Raw genomic sequence first — 20,168 nt, 5'->3', positions numbered from 1 at the left:
AAGGGTGCAGACAGCTGGGGTCCCCATGCATGCAACATCCCTTCCCTTTGCCTTCTATATTCTCTAATGCCCTTCACTGACCAGATTAAAACCCAAATGACAAAAGGCTGGAAACATCTGTTCTGGAACACACTGTCCATCCCTCCTCATGCTGAGCTCTGTTGGTCACTCCTCAGTCCCCATGCGGACAACATCTGCAGCAAAGGACTAGTGCACATTAACTACTGGAGCATGAGACCAAGCTAACCCAGTAACCATGAGAGCATCATCCGTTACACAGGAACACAAGTGCTCTATGAAACAGCTTTCAGCATTGTTGCCTTTTGTATAATTAAAGAAATGTTACCTGTATTCCTTAAGCAAAAATGTATATTTAGCCATTTAAGTACAGTCAAATGTTTACAATAGCCAGTGCAGTGTTTAGCTCTTGCTGCTATGAGACATATGAATTTGGGCTCAGTATTGTTGTCTCGTGCCATTTCTCCCTTCCTGGGTACTAGGCCTGCGGTATAAAGGGTTGCAGCGAGGAAAAGGTAAAAAGAGGAAATAGCAGCGTTGTGGCTCCTACAATCTACCAAATGCTGTTATTGAGCAACATCCACTTAGCCTTGTTGTGTCTGCTTAAGATTTACACTCAATTCAGCCTACGATAACCCTTTTCCTGCCATATATAGCAGCCAAGTAAGTCTCGTATGAGACTGAAAAAACACTGGTTGTTAACGAAAGAGCCTTCATGTCTTTGGCAAAAGAAATGTTTCACTTTGACAACAAATGCAATTACACGGCATGCCATCCTTTTTTGTTAACTTGTGTAAAGTGTCTTTAAGTATGAAGTTAAGCCAGTATAGGCGCTGCAGCTCAAGACATGTGCTTCCTATCACTTTTAATTCAGATAAGGGATTTTTACAGCTGCAGCAAAGGACTTAAGAGTCCTCTGAGCATACAGTAAATGGAACATAGCAGTGCACAAATCCACCAGATCCAAACTATAACAACCTAAAGACTAAATGGGTTTGTACATTTTACAAATATTGAGTAAATATCTAAACATGGGTCAAAGATAGGTCTGTTCATAGAGGAAATAAAGGACACTAAATGACATGTTTGAATGTTAGAGATGAGGCAGTAATCTAGGGAGGGGAGTGGTAAGGGAGTATTCAAAATGCTTATTGGGAAGAATGTGATGTCAGAAAAGGCAGGACTATGATAGAGAATGAGACATCAGAACAGACTATTTGTTCAGTGCAGGGTGGTTAACAGATCAGATTTGCTGTCTTGTTGCAATTACAACAGTGGAGAATGAATTGACACACATCGGGGTGCAGCACTCGGTATAAAAGGCAATGACAGGCCATGGAATAGTGCTCACTCCATCTTGTATAGAGCACTTCTTTATGAAATAACCTAACCCAGGTAAAAAAAAAAAAAAAAGCACAAGGAAACATGCTTAAGTGTGTGGGCTTGGGGGGTTGGATAAAAGAAAGACACTACGTTCGGTGGATTTCATGAATTAATCAAGCTTCCGGATATTCTCTTTCCTTTTTACTCACTCAGGTGTATACTGGGGAAGTCTGATGTCATCTTTTTTGCTGCCCTGGCCCTGGTACTCTCCACTTTTTGTGAATAGGAGGATACGATAGATAGAGTTGTTGACAATTTATTTCACAAACTGATGTGATGGAGGTGAATGGGCAAACGGAAGTCTGGAAGGTGACACTTAGCAGATATAACGGCAAGTTGGCCTAGATTGGTGGAATGTTGGGTAGACCACATGAATAATAAACCTACAGAGTCCCGCTTGCTGGGTTGTGATGTTCTTCACTCTCATCACCCCCGCCAGACTGGAGACCACTGAAGGGAGTGGGTAAGCTTACTCAAATAAGTGGCATTACACCATGAAAAGACAAGATATTTCAACACAAGGACTAGCCTCCAGTCCAACTTACTTTACCAGAAAAGAATGACGATACTACATTATAATTATACTGCTTGTATATGTACCAGTGTTCCTGGGTGTTTTCTTTTTTCATCAGAAGCAAATCTGCCTGAAGATGTCCTTTTACCAAGACAAGTCTTAATGTTGAGATTGCACATCAATCCCTGCACAGCAGCAATTATGAACCATTATTATTTTGCTGAGAGACACATGACTTAGCTTTGTCACACTCCGATGCACATACAATAACACACACGAGTAAAGACACTTATGCCATAAACATACATGTTTAAATATTACTAATGTGATTTTACTTATTTAATTTTTTACCATAATCCCTTCTGTTCATCCTAATATTCATACCAGACTTTATGTAACGGTTATAAAACATGACTGCATGTAGCTTTCAGAAAACAGAAGGCTACACGCATCTGCAGCCTTCCATAGATGACAGCAGCAATAAGTTACAGCTGTATCTGTAATAGTGTGAAGGTCTCATTCAAGGTCTGCTAATGGAGTAGCTTAAGCCAGCGCCAACTCATCTAAAAGGAGATGTATAGCCATATTTCAAATTCAAATGCTGAAACACGACCACACTAAATTATAGCCAATAATGCAATGTCTATGGCATCACAATATACCACCTTGAAAGGTAGACAGCGGAGTGTAATGAATAATTTTGTGATCAGTCATATTTGAAAATGGATTGTGTGGTACGGCCTTTGCCAAGTCACAGCCCAAACGTGTATGCACACGAAATAAAATGATCAAAATGTTTCTGTATTTGTAGCACATGGTTGGATGTAAATCTATCAGGTATGCTTCTGACAGAGAGAATGTAAGCTATTTTATTGTCTGTATTTAAATAAATATCTGGATGCATATTTAGCACATTGTCTCTTGGACTAGTGAAACTTCAAGGCTACTCTGACATATTTTTCTTCTCACTGTAAAAGAAGCTCTGTCTGTCAGATAGGGACGGAGTAGCTGGCAGCTGAACCCTTTCACGCTGTTTTGCTGGAGGATTTTCAATCTGTGGGCAGGACACCTCGGGCAGACAGGGATATTTGGTTTATTCATAACAGGGTTCCTCAGTCACAGACTATGACGGGTGCATGGAAGCAGCTTGACCCAATCTGACCTTTACCAGAGTTTTGCCAATGACTTGCTGAACACAGCCACTGTTATACTAATGGATGGCACTGACCGCTGCCGCCATTAGACTGGACTTTACAGTGAATACAGCCTAGTCAAGCTTCAGCCCAGACCCGGCTCCAGACACAAATTCACGGACGGGCATGCCATTATTTTTGGGGGGGCACAAATTAAATAAATCTCATCATGTAACATTATGTTAATTATCTTGCAAATGAGCATTGAATGAATGCATACAGGTCTACACGTTTAACAGATTTTATTTGGTATTGAAACAGCATAACAGCAGAGTGACTTAATTTTCACTGCGCAGTATGTACACTAAACATACAACTATTGCACACAACCCTTGCTTTGGGTTACAGTGTCGGCTAGCAGCACCGTGGCTAATGCTAGCTATGGCAGTGACAACTTCAGAACTAACGTTACTCCCTGTACTTTTGCCGTCTTTGTCAATTTCTTCCACCAACCTTGGAGCTCGTTGATTAACATTAAGGAAACGCCATATATCCATAGCCTAAATTATCTCTTTAGTTTACATTAAGCTACCTATTCTCTCATACAAATTCCCGATAGCTTCCTGACATGCAGGCTGCATGTCAATTTCCATTTGAACCGCATCAGTTTTGACAAACCAATCAAGCTTGTCAGTTAAAAAAGGGCTCGTCCGTCCAGGGCGGGCACAGCAGACTCTGGGGGCGGGCCCGGCCCCCTAAAGCCCGCCCATAACGCCGGGACTGCTTCAGCCATGCATCTTTGAATTAATAACCTTTCATCAGGCAACACAATACTGCAGTCTTAGTTATGTCTTTTCTTTTGAATGAATTCCAACAATAGCACTAACTTGATTAGGCATTTAATAAAATAGCATATCCAGGAAGGTTTAATCATTTATATAAGGGCAAAGAAAAAATCAACCGGGCACAAATGATATCATTTAATCATACTTTTTGACAATTTTTTATTGAGTCAGCATTCTAGTTTTTGTCATGGAAAAAAAATGATGATTTAACAAATAATATCTTTTGTCCAAATGTTCCTTACATGGGGGAAGATATTTAATGGTGTACTATTGAAATTGAAATTAAAATTCAATATGTGCATTACTTGAATGGGAGATGTTGATTAAGTAGAATTATTATAGAGAAATATGAGAAGTGGTAGTGCCAAATGGAGACGATTTAAATTAAAGCCAAATTCAAATTCCTAGTGCCAAAGCATAACCACACATTTTAATTGAAGTCAGATAATTAGATTCAATAGAATCCCATGACCACCTAAAAGCATTTACCAGGGTTTAATAGACACTAGGTGGCCACTTTATTAGGTACACCTGTCAATCTAATGTAATGCAATACAGCCCTGCAGTAACATATGTCTTTACAGAGCTCATAATGTTCAGTTTGCTGACATTCTGAGAAATGTATATTATATGTTTCTTATTGAGATCATAGTTAAAGGTGTTCACATCATGAAGTAGAACAGTTGTATTGGATTGCATTACACTGTACAGGTGTACCTAATAAAGTGGCCACTGAGTGTATAAACCATTTTTACTTGGGGTAAATGTTAGTGGTGTCAACAATAATTGATTCGGCAATGCATCGCAATCGACATCTGGGCACATTTCAGGTTCTACGAAGTTAATGGGAAACTAGACAAGACTTACGCGGTGTGTAAAACCTGCCACACTAAAATCAAGCACGTTGGCAATACAACTAACTTCACGAACCATGTTGATCGTTGGCATCCTGAGTTGGCTTCAACAACAACAACAACACAAAAAGTCGACACATCCCAGACAAGAATTGACGAGTCGCTAGTGTCAACGTTGCCACGCAACTCCGAGAGAGCAAAGAGGATCACACGATCGGTGGCATGTTTCATAGCGAAGGATCTATTAGGGATAAGAATAGGATCCCCATTCTGTGGTAGAAAATGCGGGGTTTCGCCACATGCTTAAAACAATTGAGCCAACAATAAGCTACCGAGAAGAGCTACCTTCACTGATTCTGCGCTTCCCGCATTGTACAAAGAAACCAAAGCAAAGGTAATGGAATCAATGTGTAAAGCCAGTCGTGTAGCCATTACAAGTGACGCCTGGACTTCAGTCGCAACAGAGTCCTATGTAACCATAACAGCACATTATATTAGCGAGTATTGGCAGGTTGTATCACATGTGCTGCAGTCACTGCTGGAAAAAGTTGTCTGTTATTGCTCTATTTAATTTCAAATGGTTCTAAAGCAGAGAGAAGAGAAACATTTCTCATTCAAAGCACTGAAAGCAGTGATTTATGTTTTCTTTTTCAGGTTTGAAGATGCCATATCCAATACCCTGTACCATTACATTTTATTTTATTTAATGACATTTATGTCAAAGATACAGGAGAGTGATAATACACACATAGCAGCCAATAAAATCTGTTGTTCAATATCTGACTGCTTGTATTGCATCATGACTGATGAAAAATTTGCCTTGTTGTGTGCAGTAGAATTTTGATGCATCGCAATGCATCGTAGAATCGAATTGAATCGAATTGAATCGAATCGTTACCTGGTGAATCGTAATCGAATCGAATTGTGAGGGCAGTGCCAATGCACACCCCTAGTAAATGTATTAAAATGACACTAATTGACCCTAAAATGTAACATGGAATTGTATCTTGAATGTATGCATACATACGGCTGTTTCTTAAGAGAATTAGAGAGCTACAACAAACTTTAACATAGTAAATCCAGTTAGCATGCTTCTTCACACCAGGCATATGTTTCTTCCAACCAACTGTAAGAAAGTGCACCAGAGCTCTTAAAGGTGTTTGCATGGTCCAATTAACACCAGATGCTAGCCCTTAGCTTATTTACCGAACCTCATAATGCACAGACCTCCAAGGAGTGAGCATGGTCCAGTTAGCACCAGATGCTAGCCCCTTATCTCAATGTCTTCAGCCAAAAAATATGCATACATTAGTTACACTTGCCTGCTCTGGCCACCTCAATATTTGCACTGTTATAAGCATTAGACCACCTTAAGCAAGAAATACATCTACTATAGTTCCAAAGCTGTATTAAACCAAGTGGTATTGTTTTATTATTGTCTTACACTGGCAAATGTTGAGCTATTAAAAGATTGTATGGTCGGCACATCAGCCATATTACTGGCACATATGCTATTATAATCAACCACTACACTGGACAGCAATTATAGAAAGTATGCACAAAATGCAAAAAGTCCATTGGGATTCTACTGCAGCACTTTAAATGGAATGAGAACACAGATGGTAATCAACTGTACATTATCATTATACATTTGAAATCCTGTGTGACCTCACTAAAAGCAACAACCCATTGTCCTAGGACCAGACAACTCCAACCTTCAAAAAACTTTTACCTCAACCTGGCAGACAGAGTTTCAAACTAATCAGTAGCAAATGCTTGCAACTGACATCCATCATTATAATATCAATCCCAACAGAATACATTATAGCAGGATTAATGTTATTGTGAATGCTATTTTTTAAATACATTTTAACCTGTAAATAAGTATGTCTTATAACTGTAATTTATTTTACGGTCTCAATATTTTTAGCAGTGGACAGCATATTTTTAATTAATTAATTAATTTTGTGCGTTTCTTCTGTGTTTTGTGTGATTCTGAATGAGGGCTCTAAGTGCCCCGAGTTGGAAAAATGTCCAACCCTGACTAGATAAACGCTCTTCAGCTTTTTCTGTGCTGCCTAATCTAAAAAGCTCGGGGGGTGTTCTTCTCTATTGCACGGTCAACAACAGAAATGGAGAAAAAGTCTAGTAGTGCCTATTACTGACCACCCGGAGCTACAGTATCTGATTAAACGGACTAAACTTGCAGCGACATAAACAACACACATCAAGCTAAGAGGAACATTAGTAGGGCACTTGAACCTTCGGGTAAATTTTTAGATTTGTGTTTCAGTTACTGCTGTATTTTCGATTGCCTTAACATAACTGCTGTAAATAGTTATGTGTAGCTCACTGGCACACAAGACACTGATAGCAGATTACGTGCTGCCCAGCAACAGCAACATGCCACCACTGCAATCCCTCAGTTTGATTGGGATCAGAGATATAGGAGCAATCGCCAACTAAGGCTTTTAAAGAACAATCCTCTTGTTGGTATTTTGATGGCTTTATCCATCTTAGTTCTGTTTGTGCTAGACTGAGTACTCTTTTACCACAAACCCAACTAGATACCCATCTTTCACAGCATAGGCAATGGTAATATTCATCCCAGTACTCTTTTCCATTTGGATACATAATCTATATGTTTTACCTAATCATGAAGGTTGAAGCTCCTTCAGATACCACTGATTGGATCATCATAAATCATAAAACATCAGAACAAAAAATATATATAACATCTTCAACATTTTTAGATGCTCTTGCATGTGTCACACACAGTATCACAATTATTCAACATTTAGTGAAACGGCAGAGTGATTTTCTCCCCAGTGTATTTGGTTTATCAGAACACATTGACCAGAGCAGAACACCACAGAAGACAACATGTAATATTTTTTTCTGTTGCATTATGTCAAAATGATGAAACAATTAAGTTATTCACCTTTAGTCAATGAATGTATATATTATAGGAAGAAGGTAGGAAGAATATAACGAGAACCCAAACTTATCCTTAACACCTCAAGCTGAGAAAGCTCAGTTCTGACCAGCTGGGTTCACTAAACTCTGTACTCTGCACCGTCTTAACGAGAGCAAGGCAGATGAAGGGGATAAGTACACAGGAGTGCTGTCGGACTGGCAACAGATGGTGCAATGTGGCCAACCTATCTACTCACAGAAAACATTGACAGTCTGCCTGGAAACACACAGGGCTGGCAGGTACTAACTTTGGATGCTGTCAATGGGTAAGAGTGAAATGCATGATTGATGGCAACTTGCCACTTTCCAAAACATCAGAGAGTGCCTCCCAATAGAAACCCTTACTATAAGTGGTGTGCTACATTTTCAGAATCCCACCACTAGCGCTAACTAGGTGGTTAATAATATTAATGGCTGACCACAACCTCATTTCCGGTATCATATCAAAAATCCCGACCAGAACCCAGGTCTGACCAAACACGAATACTTTCTAATCCACTTTCCCACGTGGTGTATGCCAGGATTAAAGCAAAACAATGGGGAAGGGGATAATATAAATGATTCCTTCCATGTGATGCACTTTGGGAGAAAACACTATTTCATGCCTGGAGAAAGCATAGCTTTGACTCTCAAATCATGCCAATTAGGCTAATATTGTTTACTGTGTGGTCTACAGCGCCGAATGGCGCAAAGGAATGCCCATCACTGAAGAGAAGACAGTGACAAGGAAGCAGAGAATGAGGACGTGGATGATTTGTCAACAAGAGTCACAACACAAGCTGGGATCAAATTGAAATAACTTCTATGGCCTAAATTGAATAATGTTAATAATAACATTCTAAATTCACAATTAGCTTATTCAAATGGATATTTTGCATATGGTGAGTAGCAATGTCAACCAGGTTTTATAGCAGTACACAAAATACATATCTGTTGGCTTAAGAGTTGATAAGTTATTCCTAATGACTAGATAAGCATGGGACAGATAGAATGGCAAAACCCATCACTTTCGATGTATAGCTTCAAAGCACAGGTCATAATTAAATGCTAAAATTTTCTTTCACGTTTAAAAAGATGTGGTGCCAAGATGCTCATAATGTGGGAATGAATGATCAACTGTTGGTTCCCCCAATTGTGAGCACTTCTTTTCAGAGATGCTTCTTGCGAATTATGTGTTGGAATTACAGATAGATTTGTGAGTGCTACAGGACTCTCGCATGCGTATCCATGGGTCATTATTATGCTGTTTGTTTTGACTAGCGAAATGTGTGAAAATGAGAGGGAGGAAACAATCTCATGTTGCCAATCACAGCTTGCATATTGCAAATTTGGTGAAACACGCCACTGGTCTCTGGTCTTGCTAATTTGCTAACTAATCTAATCAGTTAACGTGTTTTTTATTATTATTAGCAAACAGGAATGTATGAAATATTCAGGTAGCAGACTCTAATTTTTAGCTGGAGGTGATCATTGAAAATTGAAGTGACAAATGTTGCTGGTAGCATAATATAGTTGCAGCTAAATAACACTGACTAAAGGTCAGAATGAAACTCTTGGAAAGCTGGCAAAAGACTGGTTGTATGGAGAAAAAACACATACAAAAAACACACTGACATTCTCCTGTTAGAAGTATGTGTTTCTGCAGTTCAAAAAGATCAACAGAGTGGTGAGTCGTCTCTAGTGATACAATCTAGTTGATCGCATCACATCAATTTCAGTAGTCAGAACCCTATAGGGTAGAAAAGGTTAGTTCACCCTAATTACAAAAGACAAAACAAAACCAAAACAAACAATGCATTTTCTCATTTATCCCTATTAGTATCTAACCATGCTTTTAGTTTCAGCTATGCTAGCAACATGTCCATGTCTGTCTATTGGTTGGTCTATATCATCATCATATCATGGATAACCATGACATGACATTTAGAATGAAACCCAATGACTAATGACTGGGGATCCCTGAATTTTCTTCTAGCGCCACCTGCAGGTCAAAGTTTTCACTTATCTTGTAAAATGCCTCAACATCACTGATGAATTGGCACAAAATTTGGTACAAACATCCGTCTAGTGTCATCATCAGGTCAACATTTAAATGTTTCCAATCATTTGGTTTACTGCTAAACTAATGTTTCCCATTCGCCTCAGCTGTAGTTTGTATTTAGTGCTAAGCAGCAACTGTTGACATAACATGTTGAACTAAAATGGTAAACATGGTAATACTAGCTACAATCACGTTAGCATTTTGATGTTAGCATTTAGCTCAAAGCACTGCTGTGCCTAAGTACAGCCTCACAGAGCCACTAGCATGGCTGCAGACTCCTTAGTTAGTCTTGTTGAATTTGATTCGGCCAGGTTCTAGATATTTTCTGCCGCCAATCGCAACACTTACGTCTGTATGCTGGGTTAGGCTCAAACTCAAAATTACGTTACCTCCCTCTGCATGGCAAGCACTAGTAGCTTTAAAAACAACATGTGTAACAATTCTCAAGTTATGTTATTTATTAAATGCTCCTGCCATCTTTTGGCAGGCTCAGAATCCACAACTGTACCTCAGAGAACAAATCTCGGGCTTTAATTTCACTCCTTCTACTAGATTTTCAAATAAATGTGGAGCGTGTTAAATCTCTCATTAAAATAATCACCACAGTGTAAAAAACACACTAGATTTATCTAGCATTGATTAGTTTGTTGGCTGCCCATAACTGGGAGGATTTAATTGATGATGGTCTGGCTGAGTAACTATATTTCTAATTCACTTAGCAAGTCAAACAGAGGGGGGCTCACCTTGCTCTCGAGTTTTTTTTTACTAATGAACACCCTAGCATCCGCCGCCCTTCCACCCACACCTCCCATCAACACATCACTGTTTATGTCTTTTTGTCCCTTCTTAATAGTTTGCGGGAGCTGTTCTAATTCCATCAACAGCCACTCACTCTGATGATTAGTGCCAGTCCACTGGTGGCCTGGAGGTCGCACAGTTGTTTGTTGACGTTGCTCTGAAGTAGTGCTCAGCTGCAGCGTCTGAACAAAGAGACTAAAAATGTGAAAAGCTGGCTCGGCGGTTGGCCATGTGTGATTGTACACATTGACAGCAGGTGACTGTTGATTATTAAAATTGCATACTTGGATGTGAGAAACAAGTGACGTGCTGCAACAGTACAAGAAACACAATGAGTCTTGTTTATGAAGCAAAAAATACAAGACTGTCTGTCTAATAATAAACAGATATGGCCTCACGGCTGATGTTATCATTTGTGTCAAATATGCACCCAATGGTACAGGAAATAGAATTTCAACAAGGGTGAGAATCCTCAAGATTTGTGCCCAGTGATGGTCTATCAACTGAGGCAGTGCATGTTCCCTTACTGGCCTTGGATCAAATTTGCTACTGTCCAGGGTCCTTCTTTTTTTCGCTTTCTTTTTTACAGTCTGACAAAATTCTTATGTTGGGATGGATCAGTCATTTTCAACTAAAGCGAGATGTGTGTTACATGTACAAAGCACTTCCCCTGTAAATACACCATTCTAGAAAATATCTACAGTATGCTTCAATATTTAGCACAGATGAAATAACCATGCAGATGTATCTTTATACTGTCTTAAAAGACATCACAGTTGTATTGAAGTGAGCCTGAATTTAGATGATTAGGCACAACAAGAACAAGCGTAACTCTAACATCTAACAAATATGTTAATGAGTAAAAAAGCAAATAGAGAGAGAAGAAATAAATGATGATGAAAACATAAATGATGTCTTCAAATTTAAGGAAAACTGACATCATGGGTTATTTTTTCTGCTTTTTTGAGGTTTCTGCTGGGTAAGACATACAATAAGATTTTGCAAGGTTACTGTCTATTGATTATTTGTCAGAGGCGCTATTGTGCAATGTGTATGGAAAAAACAACTGTCTAGAAGTAAGTGTTTTTTATTAAGGCTTGGTTAATTTATAAGACAAACAACTGTTATGAGGTATATTATTTGTTTTTGCCAGGCTGCCAGATGTAGATTTCTGGCATATCTACATAATTTACATATTTCAAGCTTTGCTAGCATCTTAAACAGCTGAAGTGTTTTGCATCACATGGAATGAATAATGCCCCTTCAGATTTCAGTCACACTGAAGCTCATAAAATGCATGACGACCCACCAAAATTGAGCTTGTACAGCACAAATGTACCCAGGGGAGCAGCCCCCCCTTGAGTTAGCTACATTTTCTAAGCCACTGGTTGAGATGCAATGCTACAACCTATTAGAAAATTTGAGGATGTATGTGGACTCTCAGGGAACAGAGCATTTTGAGCTAGGCTCACTGTCAGAGCATCCCCACAGCACTTTCATCTACCCGCTTGCTCCCACCCGCAGCACTGCATGACAACTTTGGCTGCAGCAATCATGCGATTATGCATCCCTATAGCCATGTTGTTCTGAATTACAGAAAGAAGACTAGAGGCTGCCTTGGACATACTGTGTTTTTTTATGTAAGAGAAGCTCCAGAAAAAAACAACCTATTGACATTGTCTGCACAAGAAGAGACAACATAGACAAAATGCGTTAGTGTCTGTTATTTCAGCTGGCAAACAAGACATAACTTCATTTGTGGATAAAGTTGTGAGTAAGATATCTGGATGTAGCTTTTACAATGAAGTGAACATCAAAATGCATGGGGTTAGAAAACCACCCATGGCAAATGCGATTTAAATTTGACTAAATTGCAAAGCCTACACAGTCATTATGTTGCCTTCCAGCTTTAAAGGAGACTTGACAATCAGGCAATTGAAATTCTCCAAGTAGTCCAACAGAAGGTACTTGACATGCAATGTGCACTGGAAATTGAGTATTTAGATCCTGTGGTGGGTCTGTATGGTCATATAGCAGCCAGGGAAAACAGAGACTTATTGACGTATGAGGTGCACTCCACTGTGCATACACTTATCCCTCAGTCTGCATTTATCAAGACGGTACTGATCCCATATATATAGCAAAATACATACAAATTCATGAAGATATCTAAACAAGGCTTGAAGAATGATTCAATATTCTACAATACATCATTCAAGACACCTATGACAGCTACTGTGTATTCCTGATATTTAGATTTAGCTCCTGTATGTTTGGTACTTAATATTTGCAACAATATTTTGTTATTTTACCCCCATACAGTATGTCTTGCTGATACATAAATACCTCTCTTCCAACAATAGAAAAAGTGATTAGCCAATAATAATTGCAGCTCCTATGCTTACAATGAATGTGACAATTAACTCAGAAAATGAATTCAGAATGCCCGTTTGAGCTGCAAAATAAAAATGAGCTTTATTGTATTTAAGTAAAACCAGAAAATCCCCACAAAATCACTCTCACACAGTCATTGTGTTCATAAAGTCGGCCTCTATTCAGTCAAGGGAATCAGTGGAGCGGCTATAACATTTGTCTCTTGACACTATAACGACAGTTTTGGGTCTCTGGTTTCTTTATGAGAGAGAGAGAGTTAGTCACTATCTTGAAATACAACTGTACTGTTCCAAGATGTGCAATGTAAATGTGACATATCCTTCAGTGTAGGTTCTGATTACAGTGAGACAGGGATACTATTATAGTAACTTTAGCACTAGATAGTAATCCACTAAAATATCCAACACCAAAATGTCTCATTCTATACGTAAAAGCCAATGCTGTATCCTGTAAAACGATATACATACACACATTCCTATTTACCCAGCATCTCCTTAAGCATTAATATTTCCAGGACAGTTCCCCACTATTGATTTGAGGGAAAGGAGAGGAAACAGCACCAGTAAAAGAAGACGATAGAAATACAAGTGTCTAATGTGGAAAAGGCAATAAGACAAAAGGAGGATGTTGTGCACAAAACGACACAAAGATCTTCAGATAATGTCTCGACTGAGTTGCTATTAGGTTCAGGGCTCTTATCTCAGTTTTTTCTTCTTCTTTTTCCCCTACTATTTCATCAGCTCCCCTTAGAGCCAAATACTGAATACAGTCAGGTCCATTCCAGGTATGATTCAAAACAGGCATGTATATTGAAATTATTGGGCGGGTGAATGTTACATTTAATATATAATTGCAATATACTGTTTGTCTGGAATTCCCTATTTCCTTGCTTGTACATCTCTATGAGGGCGAGAAACAGACAGCAGCAAAAGGCAGTGTGGGTGTTTGTGTGTGCATGCATGTATATCTATCTGTGAGTGCGTCCGAGCGTGTGTGTGCAACTTGTTCATGGCAAGAAATCAGCTCAGTTTAGCACATAATGGAAATGTGAATAGCCCAGAGCGGCTCTCTCCCACACAGGGAGAGAACTGGCTGGGAGCAGGCTGCATCTTTCCAAATCCAAACAGTGAGAGAGAGTTAGCTGGGTTAAAATCCTGCCCCCTTTTCTCTCCCTCCCTGGAGCGATTCACAGCTCTGCCCATATATTACTCAAACAGGTCATCCAAACAGGTCTCACTAGCCGTCTGAAAACATATTCACACACATATGCGCACACATGTTATGCGCATGGCTAAGCATACACATACTTGTAGGTGGAAAGGTGACGTTGCTCATATTATGACAGATTGCATCTTAAATATGAATCGCTCAGCACAGCAGCCCCAAAATGTTATGCTTAATTTAACATAAACTCTACATTTTTCGAAATTCAACATTAACGCTTTTCACATTTCATATACCCCACAAAAGGTTACCAACCTCAATACTTACTGCATAACAATTTTTCCATTTTATTGTCATGCAACACTGAGATTCCTTTGACCAGGGCATTACCTTTGTGCTGAGAGGGATATGATGAAAACTTACATGCTACTTCTAGAGATGCGTTCCGGCTTACAGCCTCTCCAAGATAGTTTCGGGCCACACACACATAGCTGCCATCGTCGGGCTTGCTCCGTCGTCCGTGGATGATACGTAGGAAGAAGAGGGACCCGCTGGGCAGCAGCATGCGGTGGGAGCGGGGGTTGTCGCGGTCCGTCTCAACGCGCTCCCCATCTTTGTACCATTCCACCGTGGGGGTTGGACGGCCCTCTGCCTTACAGTTGAGAGTGGCTGGTTCCCCTTTGGACACAATGAGGTCAGAGGGGTGCTCCACAATGCGGGGAGGGAAGTCTTCCTGGCGGAGACGAGACCCTAAAGGGAGAAACGAGAGAGTAAAAAGTTCCATTAAAGAAATAGTAATAATAAATGCATACCGTAAATAATGCATTTTAATTTTGCTGCCGTAGCAGCAAGAGCAGTATGTTTGGAAAAATAACTATTTAGTTAGCACGGCTAAACAGTGCAAAGTGCAGTGCAACAACTGCAAAACTAAGACAGTACATGAAAGGGAGTTTTCCTTGCTACTGCTGATTAAAATAAGATGGCAGTCATATCTCTGAAATTGAGGAAAACGTATAATAAATAGTCGGTACAGTCCTCCTCTCTCACTAACATTTTATTTCCACTGCTTTTTAAACAGAAACCTTAGATGTACACACATTTGTAATTGTGATTGGTAGACTTAAAGTAAGTATAATTTCATTTCAGTCCTTGAAAGGAAAGTGGATTAGTGTTGGCTTCTTACTGGCTGCACTACGTGCAGTGTCACTACACTCAGGCTCCCATATTTACTTGGACAGACAGGAGCTGAGGAGTCATTACATCTCATTAGCTTTTTCATTAACATGTTCCATCAAACACTGACATCGTCAAACATGTTGTCTCAGTGGGTGTAGAACAGCATCTGCTACATTGGATTTTTCACTTTGTAATGTAAAAGTGTGAATATGCAAAGTTTACAATTCCACTTAAAGGCTACATTGTTAAATTAACGTGTATAATATTTAGATTTTAACCTCAGTGCTCGATAGTCAATCCTCAGCAAATGTCATGAGAAGAATCCTGACTATCCTCACAAGAAAAACATAATAATTTGGATAACCGCAACCCAGTCTGCAACTCTAACTCTGCGCATTCTTCCCATTTATTTGGCCGCGTGAACACCTCAGTGGCACTGTGTTTGTTTACAGACACGACAGCATCACAACTCTCATCTGTTTCATGGTGTGTGAGCACATTATAATATCTGTGTTAAAAGGTCTTTCTTTTCCATTGTGTGCATGCACACAAACCTAGAAAGTGATTTTTTGTTCGTTATAACTGACTTTTTGGACTGTCGTAAGGCGTAGAAATAAATAGGATATAAATAAAATGAAAATGATGTTACATGGTCTCTTGTCTTTTTTCCTTTGATGGTGACAAATCATACAAATTGCAAAGGCAACCATGATGATTGGCTGCTACCCAGCAACAGAAATAAAGCTGCAAATGTGAGTAAAATTGATGTGACTGTCTAGGTTTGTTGACAGAAAGCATTCCATTCCATGGCCAGTGGCACCAACACACCAAAAAGTGGTGATACATTATGTTTTTTAACATGCTTTCAAAAACATATTAATATGTGTCTTAGGTAAGTAACATTTGTGTGGATCCACAAGCAAACAAAACACATAGTCTGTGGAATACTGACTTCTTCTAATTGGTTGTCCCATTACCCAGTCTCCACTGTGGCTAATGTACAGTTTAACTTGTGCTGTCAGACAACAGAATTAAAATTGGATTCAAGTTGTTGGTGGCTCAGTGGTTGGTACTGTCATCTAACAGCAAAAAGGTCCTGCGGGGTCCTGTCAGTCTGTTTGCTCTGTGATAGACTGGCAACCCATCCATGGGTTTTGCCTGCTTTCTGCTCAATGCATGCTCCAGCACCCCATGACCCTGAATATAAATAAGTGGGGATAGAAAATAAATAGATGGATGGATATTCTGTTTTTTTTCACATGGCTCCTTGAATTAAATGTTGGCATTTTAAGAGCTGAATAGTCGTATAATTGACAACTGCTGAGATTATAAATTCAATGATGGCTTAAAATAAAGATTCTTGGTATGGATACATTTAGAAAATAAAATGGCCAAAATGTGGCTTATCTTTTAGCCTAGGACTGACTAAAGCTGTTAAGCATCAAGCTTTGTTTACACTCAGGCCTTTTTTTCACCGCCAGCGGGTCTGTTTATGAGGATCTGTCCATGGTGCTGAAGCTGAAACTCAAGGTCTGGCAGAAAAAGCTGGTCAGGAACATGTTAGGGCTTGTGTGCAGGGACCACTCTAATAAAAGTCACTTTGAGGTGACATCTGTCTACCAGTCGAGTTCAGAGAAACTCAATTCCGGCTTATGACCAAAAGATTAATTTCATTGTCAAGCAAAGAGCACCTGTCTTCCAGGCGTTTTATCATTTGAAAATTAAGTTTGACAAAGTCAGCCTGAGCCCTGTAGATTCAAAATCAGTAATATTTATAAAAGACTTAGATAAAAAGGTAGTCTGTCTGTGTCAAATAAATTGTATTGTGCACAGACTGCAAACTGTAAGCATCATCCTCTCTAATAGATCACAGATTACCTACAGTATTGCCACAGGCATAGTCAGTCAGACACGATCAATTGGGATTAATTGTGCTTCCTTCTCACAGATTTTGAATTTTAACTACTAAATCGAAAAAGATGATTTTCACCAAGTCACCCGTTTTTAACATGTATCTGCAGATCAATTACAAGCTGCAATAGCCTTGCAATTACTCCTGTTTTGTGTAGCTTGTAATTTTTTTGTTGAGACTGTGTCAGAGATGTGCTGATTTTATGTATTTGGGTGGTCAAATTATTAGAAACACCTTTCAGCAGCAGTTCAATACAAATTACAGCTCGAAAATGACCTTAGAATCCAATTAACACTTGCCTGAAATTATGTCCACAAAAACTGATCATTATACGCTTCACAAAGATGCTGTAGGATTAATTGTGGAGCCATTGTATTGCTTTTGCTTTAGGTTGCACAGATGTGCTGTATCATATAAACTGGCAACACAGCAACTCCAGTGTCCTGGAACCACCCAAATCCACACACACACTTTTACTCCACTGACACAGATTTATGTTATATGGGCTACAGGGGACAAAGTAGTACAAACCATGTCATGGACAACACTTCCTGTCAAGAAGCTTAGATATGTCTCTTAGGTGCAGCTGCAGCTTGTAGGCTACATACAATATACTGTATACAGTAGCTCCATATATTGTAGACACAAACAGTCAAGGGTGAATCTCCAGAATATACAGCATGAGTAAGCGTCTTCTCTATGGCACATTAGCCATTTCATATATAGGACATACAGTACAGCTAGCTCCATCATCTGTCTGAGCAACCTTTTGCATTCTAGGCCACAAGGACTATGACCCAAGATAAGAACATAACAGCAAACTGTGAGCACATTCTGACAAACTGATAGGTTTGCAAAACTTTTGAAAGAATATACAAGTGCAAGACAACAAGCAGTTACATTGATTAAAACAAAATCAATTAAGGACGTTTTCACTTTGAGAATGCAAAAAAGTTTAGTGTGGATTTTTTTTATGCAGCACACATTTCGAACCACAATACTTGCCATAATACAGGCCATTTTAAAGCTGCCAAAGAGTGTGCTCCAGAAACAAATGTGTTCAATTAGGGCAGCCCTTATGAATAAATGAGCAACTTTCGTCTACCGAAGCCACTAAACACTTGGCTTGGCACAATATCATGATCTTACGTTAAACTGAATGAACGTACTATGATATGGCGCATTGGCATGGTGCATTTATGATTTTAAAAACGAATTTAAGAGGCACAGCAAATTCACTATACACCATGTGGGATACCATACTCGGTATTTTTTTTGATGCACTTGAACTGACAAGACCATTGGAGACTACGCTTCAGGTCACAGCCTCATGTGTCTTTCTAAAGCGAAATGTGAGGGAAGCCATCATTCCAAACATAACAGTTCGTAATAGATGTATTCATAAACTTACCATCGATTTGGGTGTACAGAAGTCCACAGAGAAATAAATACTGTAGAGGACCCATTCTGGCATATTGGCCCCGTCAGCTATCGGCGCATGAAATCCTCCTCAAGCGAAATAAACAATCACCTAATCAATCGATCCTGTTTCCACTTGTGCGACTTTGTGACAATGTACTGCTTCAAGTTAGTGAACTAAAAGAACCAAACCAGTGATTGTAGCAGCTGAAAGAAATAATTCACATGTCCGATCTTCCTCTCCAAGAGCGCACCAGTAAGCAGTGGTCTGTCGACTCGCCGACACGTTGGAAATTTCTGCAGTCACCAATTGCAAACATCACCGACGCCCAGAGACACTCCAGTTACTGACGGTTCCCCTTGTCCGAACGCATTCTTCTGACACTTTACCGGGTCCGACCGCACGGAAACGCATCCATCCTCACACGGGACAAGTTGGGAGATGAAAGGTGGAGACGGGATTCAGTCAGAGGTGAGTAGCTGCACGGTGCAGCACAGCGCAGCCCCTCCTCTCCACTCCGTTGCCCTGGGAGAAACTAACCGGCGAATATAACATACACAATAGATCTCAACACTAAAACTCAGCAGCACTTTGCATTCTGGGCTGATAATGGTGCTCATTAGTGTGTCTTTTCCTTTTTTTCTGGAAGGCAATTTAACACAAACAGCTGATAAATTCAGTTTTTGCAGCATGATCAATGTGTTTTTAAATGAAAACATGCTGCTTTGGCCATTTTGTTGGTCACGTTCTTTCTTTCAGTTTGTTCTTATACAGCTTTTATGTCTTAACATAATTTTTGGTGGACTTTTTAAATCATTATTTAATTGTATTTAATTGCATGCCTCTCAAAAAAAAAAAAAACCTCAATTAAGCATTAGCGTTTCTGTGTTTAGTTTTTTTCCTCATCTGTTCCTTATATTTTATTAACACACAGCATCATGACACTGTTCTGTGCACACACAAAGGACAGTCTGCTAGATTTACCTTTACACATTCAGTAAATCAGAACAATCCAACTGAAAGAAAAGAAGCTAATGGTATGCAACATTGCAACTAACTTGATACTACAGTTTTGTCTCTGGAGCCATTTTGTTTGTCCAACAAACAAACACGCCTCCTCTGTTTTTGCAGATCTGATCTCATATGGGCTTTCTATATTATTATTTCCATCCTTTTTTTTTCTCCTAACCCTTGTGTACACCATGCTCCCTGCCAAAAAAAAGTGCAATGTGTCAGGTTAAAGAATTTAACCCCCCCCCCCACCCCGTTTTACCAGGTGACACTTTATTGTCATGTTCATGGTTGAAAAAGATTTCACAAAAGGTGTACAGCTGTAAAGAAATGGCACTTCATTCCCGCCCACAGCCTGAGGTGCTTTTACTGCCTTGTCGTCAATACTGCTCAATATTGCCAATAGCATTATAAATGCAGTGCCTCGCCGTGAGACGAGAACGAGATGGGCTGTATCAGGTGTTATTGATCCAAAGGGTGAAATTAAACCATTTTTGGAATTGTGTTCACAGCAGTAGCTTGTGTAGTA

The 20,168-nt window shown here is 39.5% G+C and overlaps 1 protein-coding gene across 2 annotated transcripts in view; it reads right to left on the bottom strand.

Moving 5' to 3' along the window:
• Positions 1-19,165, bottom strand: part of LOC116064941 (roundabout homolog 2-like) — an 83,582-nt gene extending 64,417 nt beyond the window's left edge. For both annotated transcript variants that reach the window (XM_031320346.2, XM_031320347.2), the window contains exons 1-2: positions 18,620-19,165; positions 14,544-14,870 (exon numbers count right to left, since the gene is read on the bottom strand). In XM_031320346.2, coding sequence (XP_031176206.1) covers positions 14,544-14,870; positions 18,620-18,674 — 382 coding nt within the window. In that variant the 5' untranslated portion in view covers positions 18,675-19,165. The remainder of the gene's footprint in view (positions 1-14,543; positions 14,871-18,619) is intronic.
• Positions 19,166-20,168: the final 1,003 nt, after the last annotated feature.

Source organism: Sander lucioperca, chromosome 13 (genome assembly GCF_008315115.2).
Source record: "Sander lucioperca isolate FBNREF2018 chromosome 13, SLUC_FBN_1.2, whole genome shotgun sequence".
NCBI lineage: Eukaryota > Metazoa > Chordata > Actinopteri > Perciformes > Percidae > Sander > Sander lucioperca.
The sequence above is the reverse complement of the archived record's forward strand: the minus strand, read 5'-3'. Positions and strand labels throughout refer to the sequence as shown.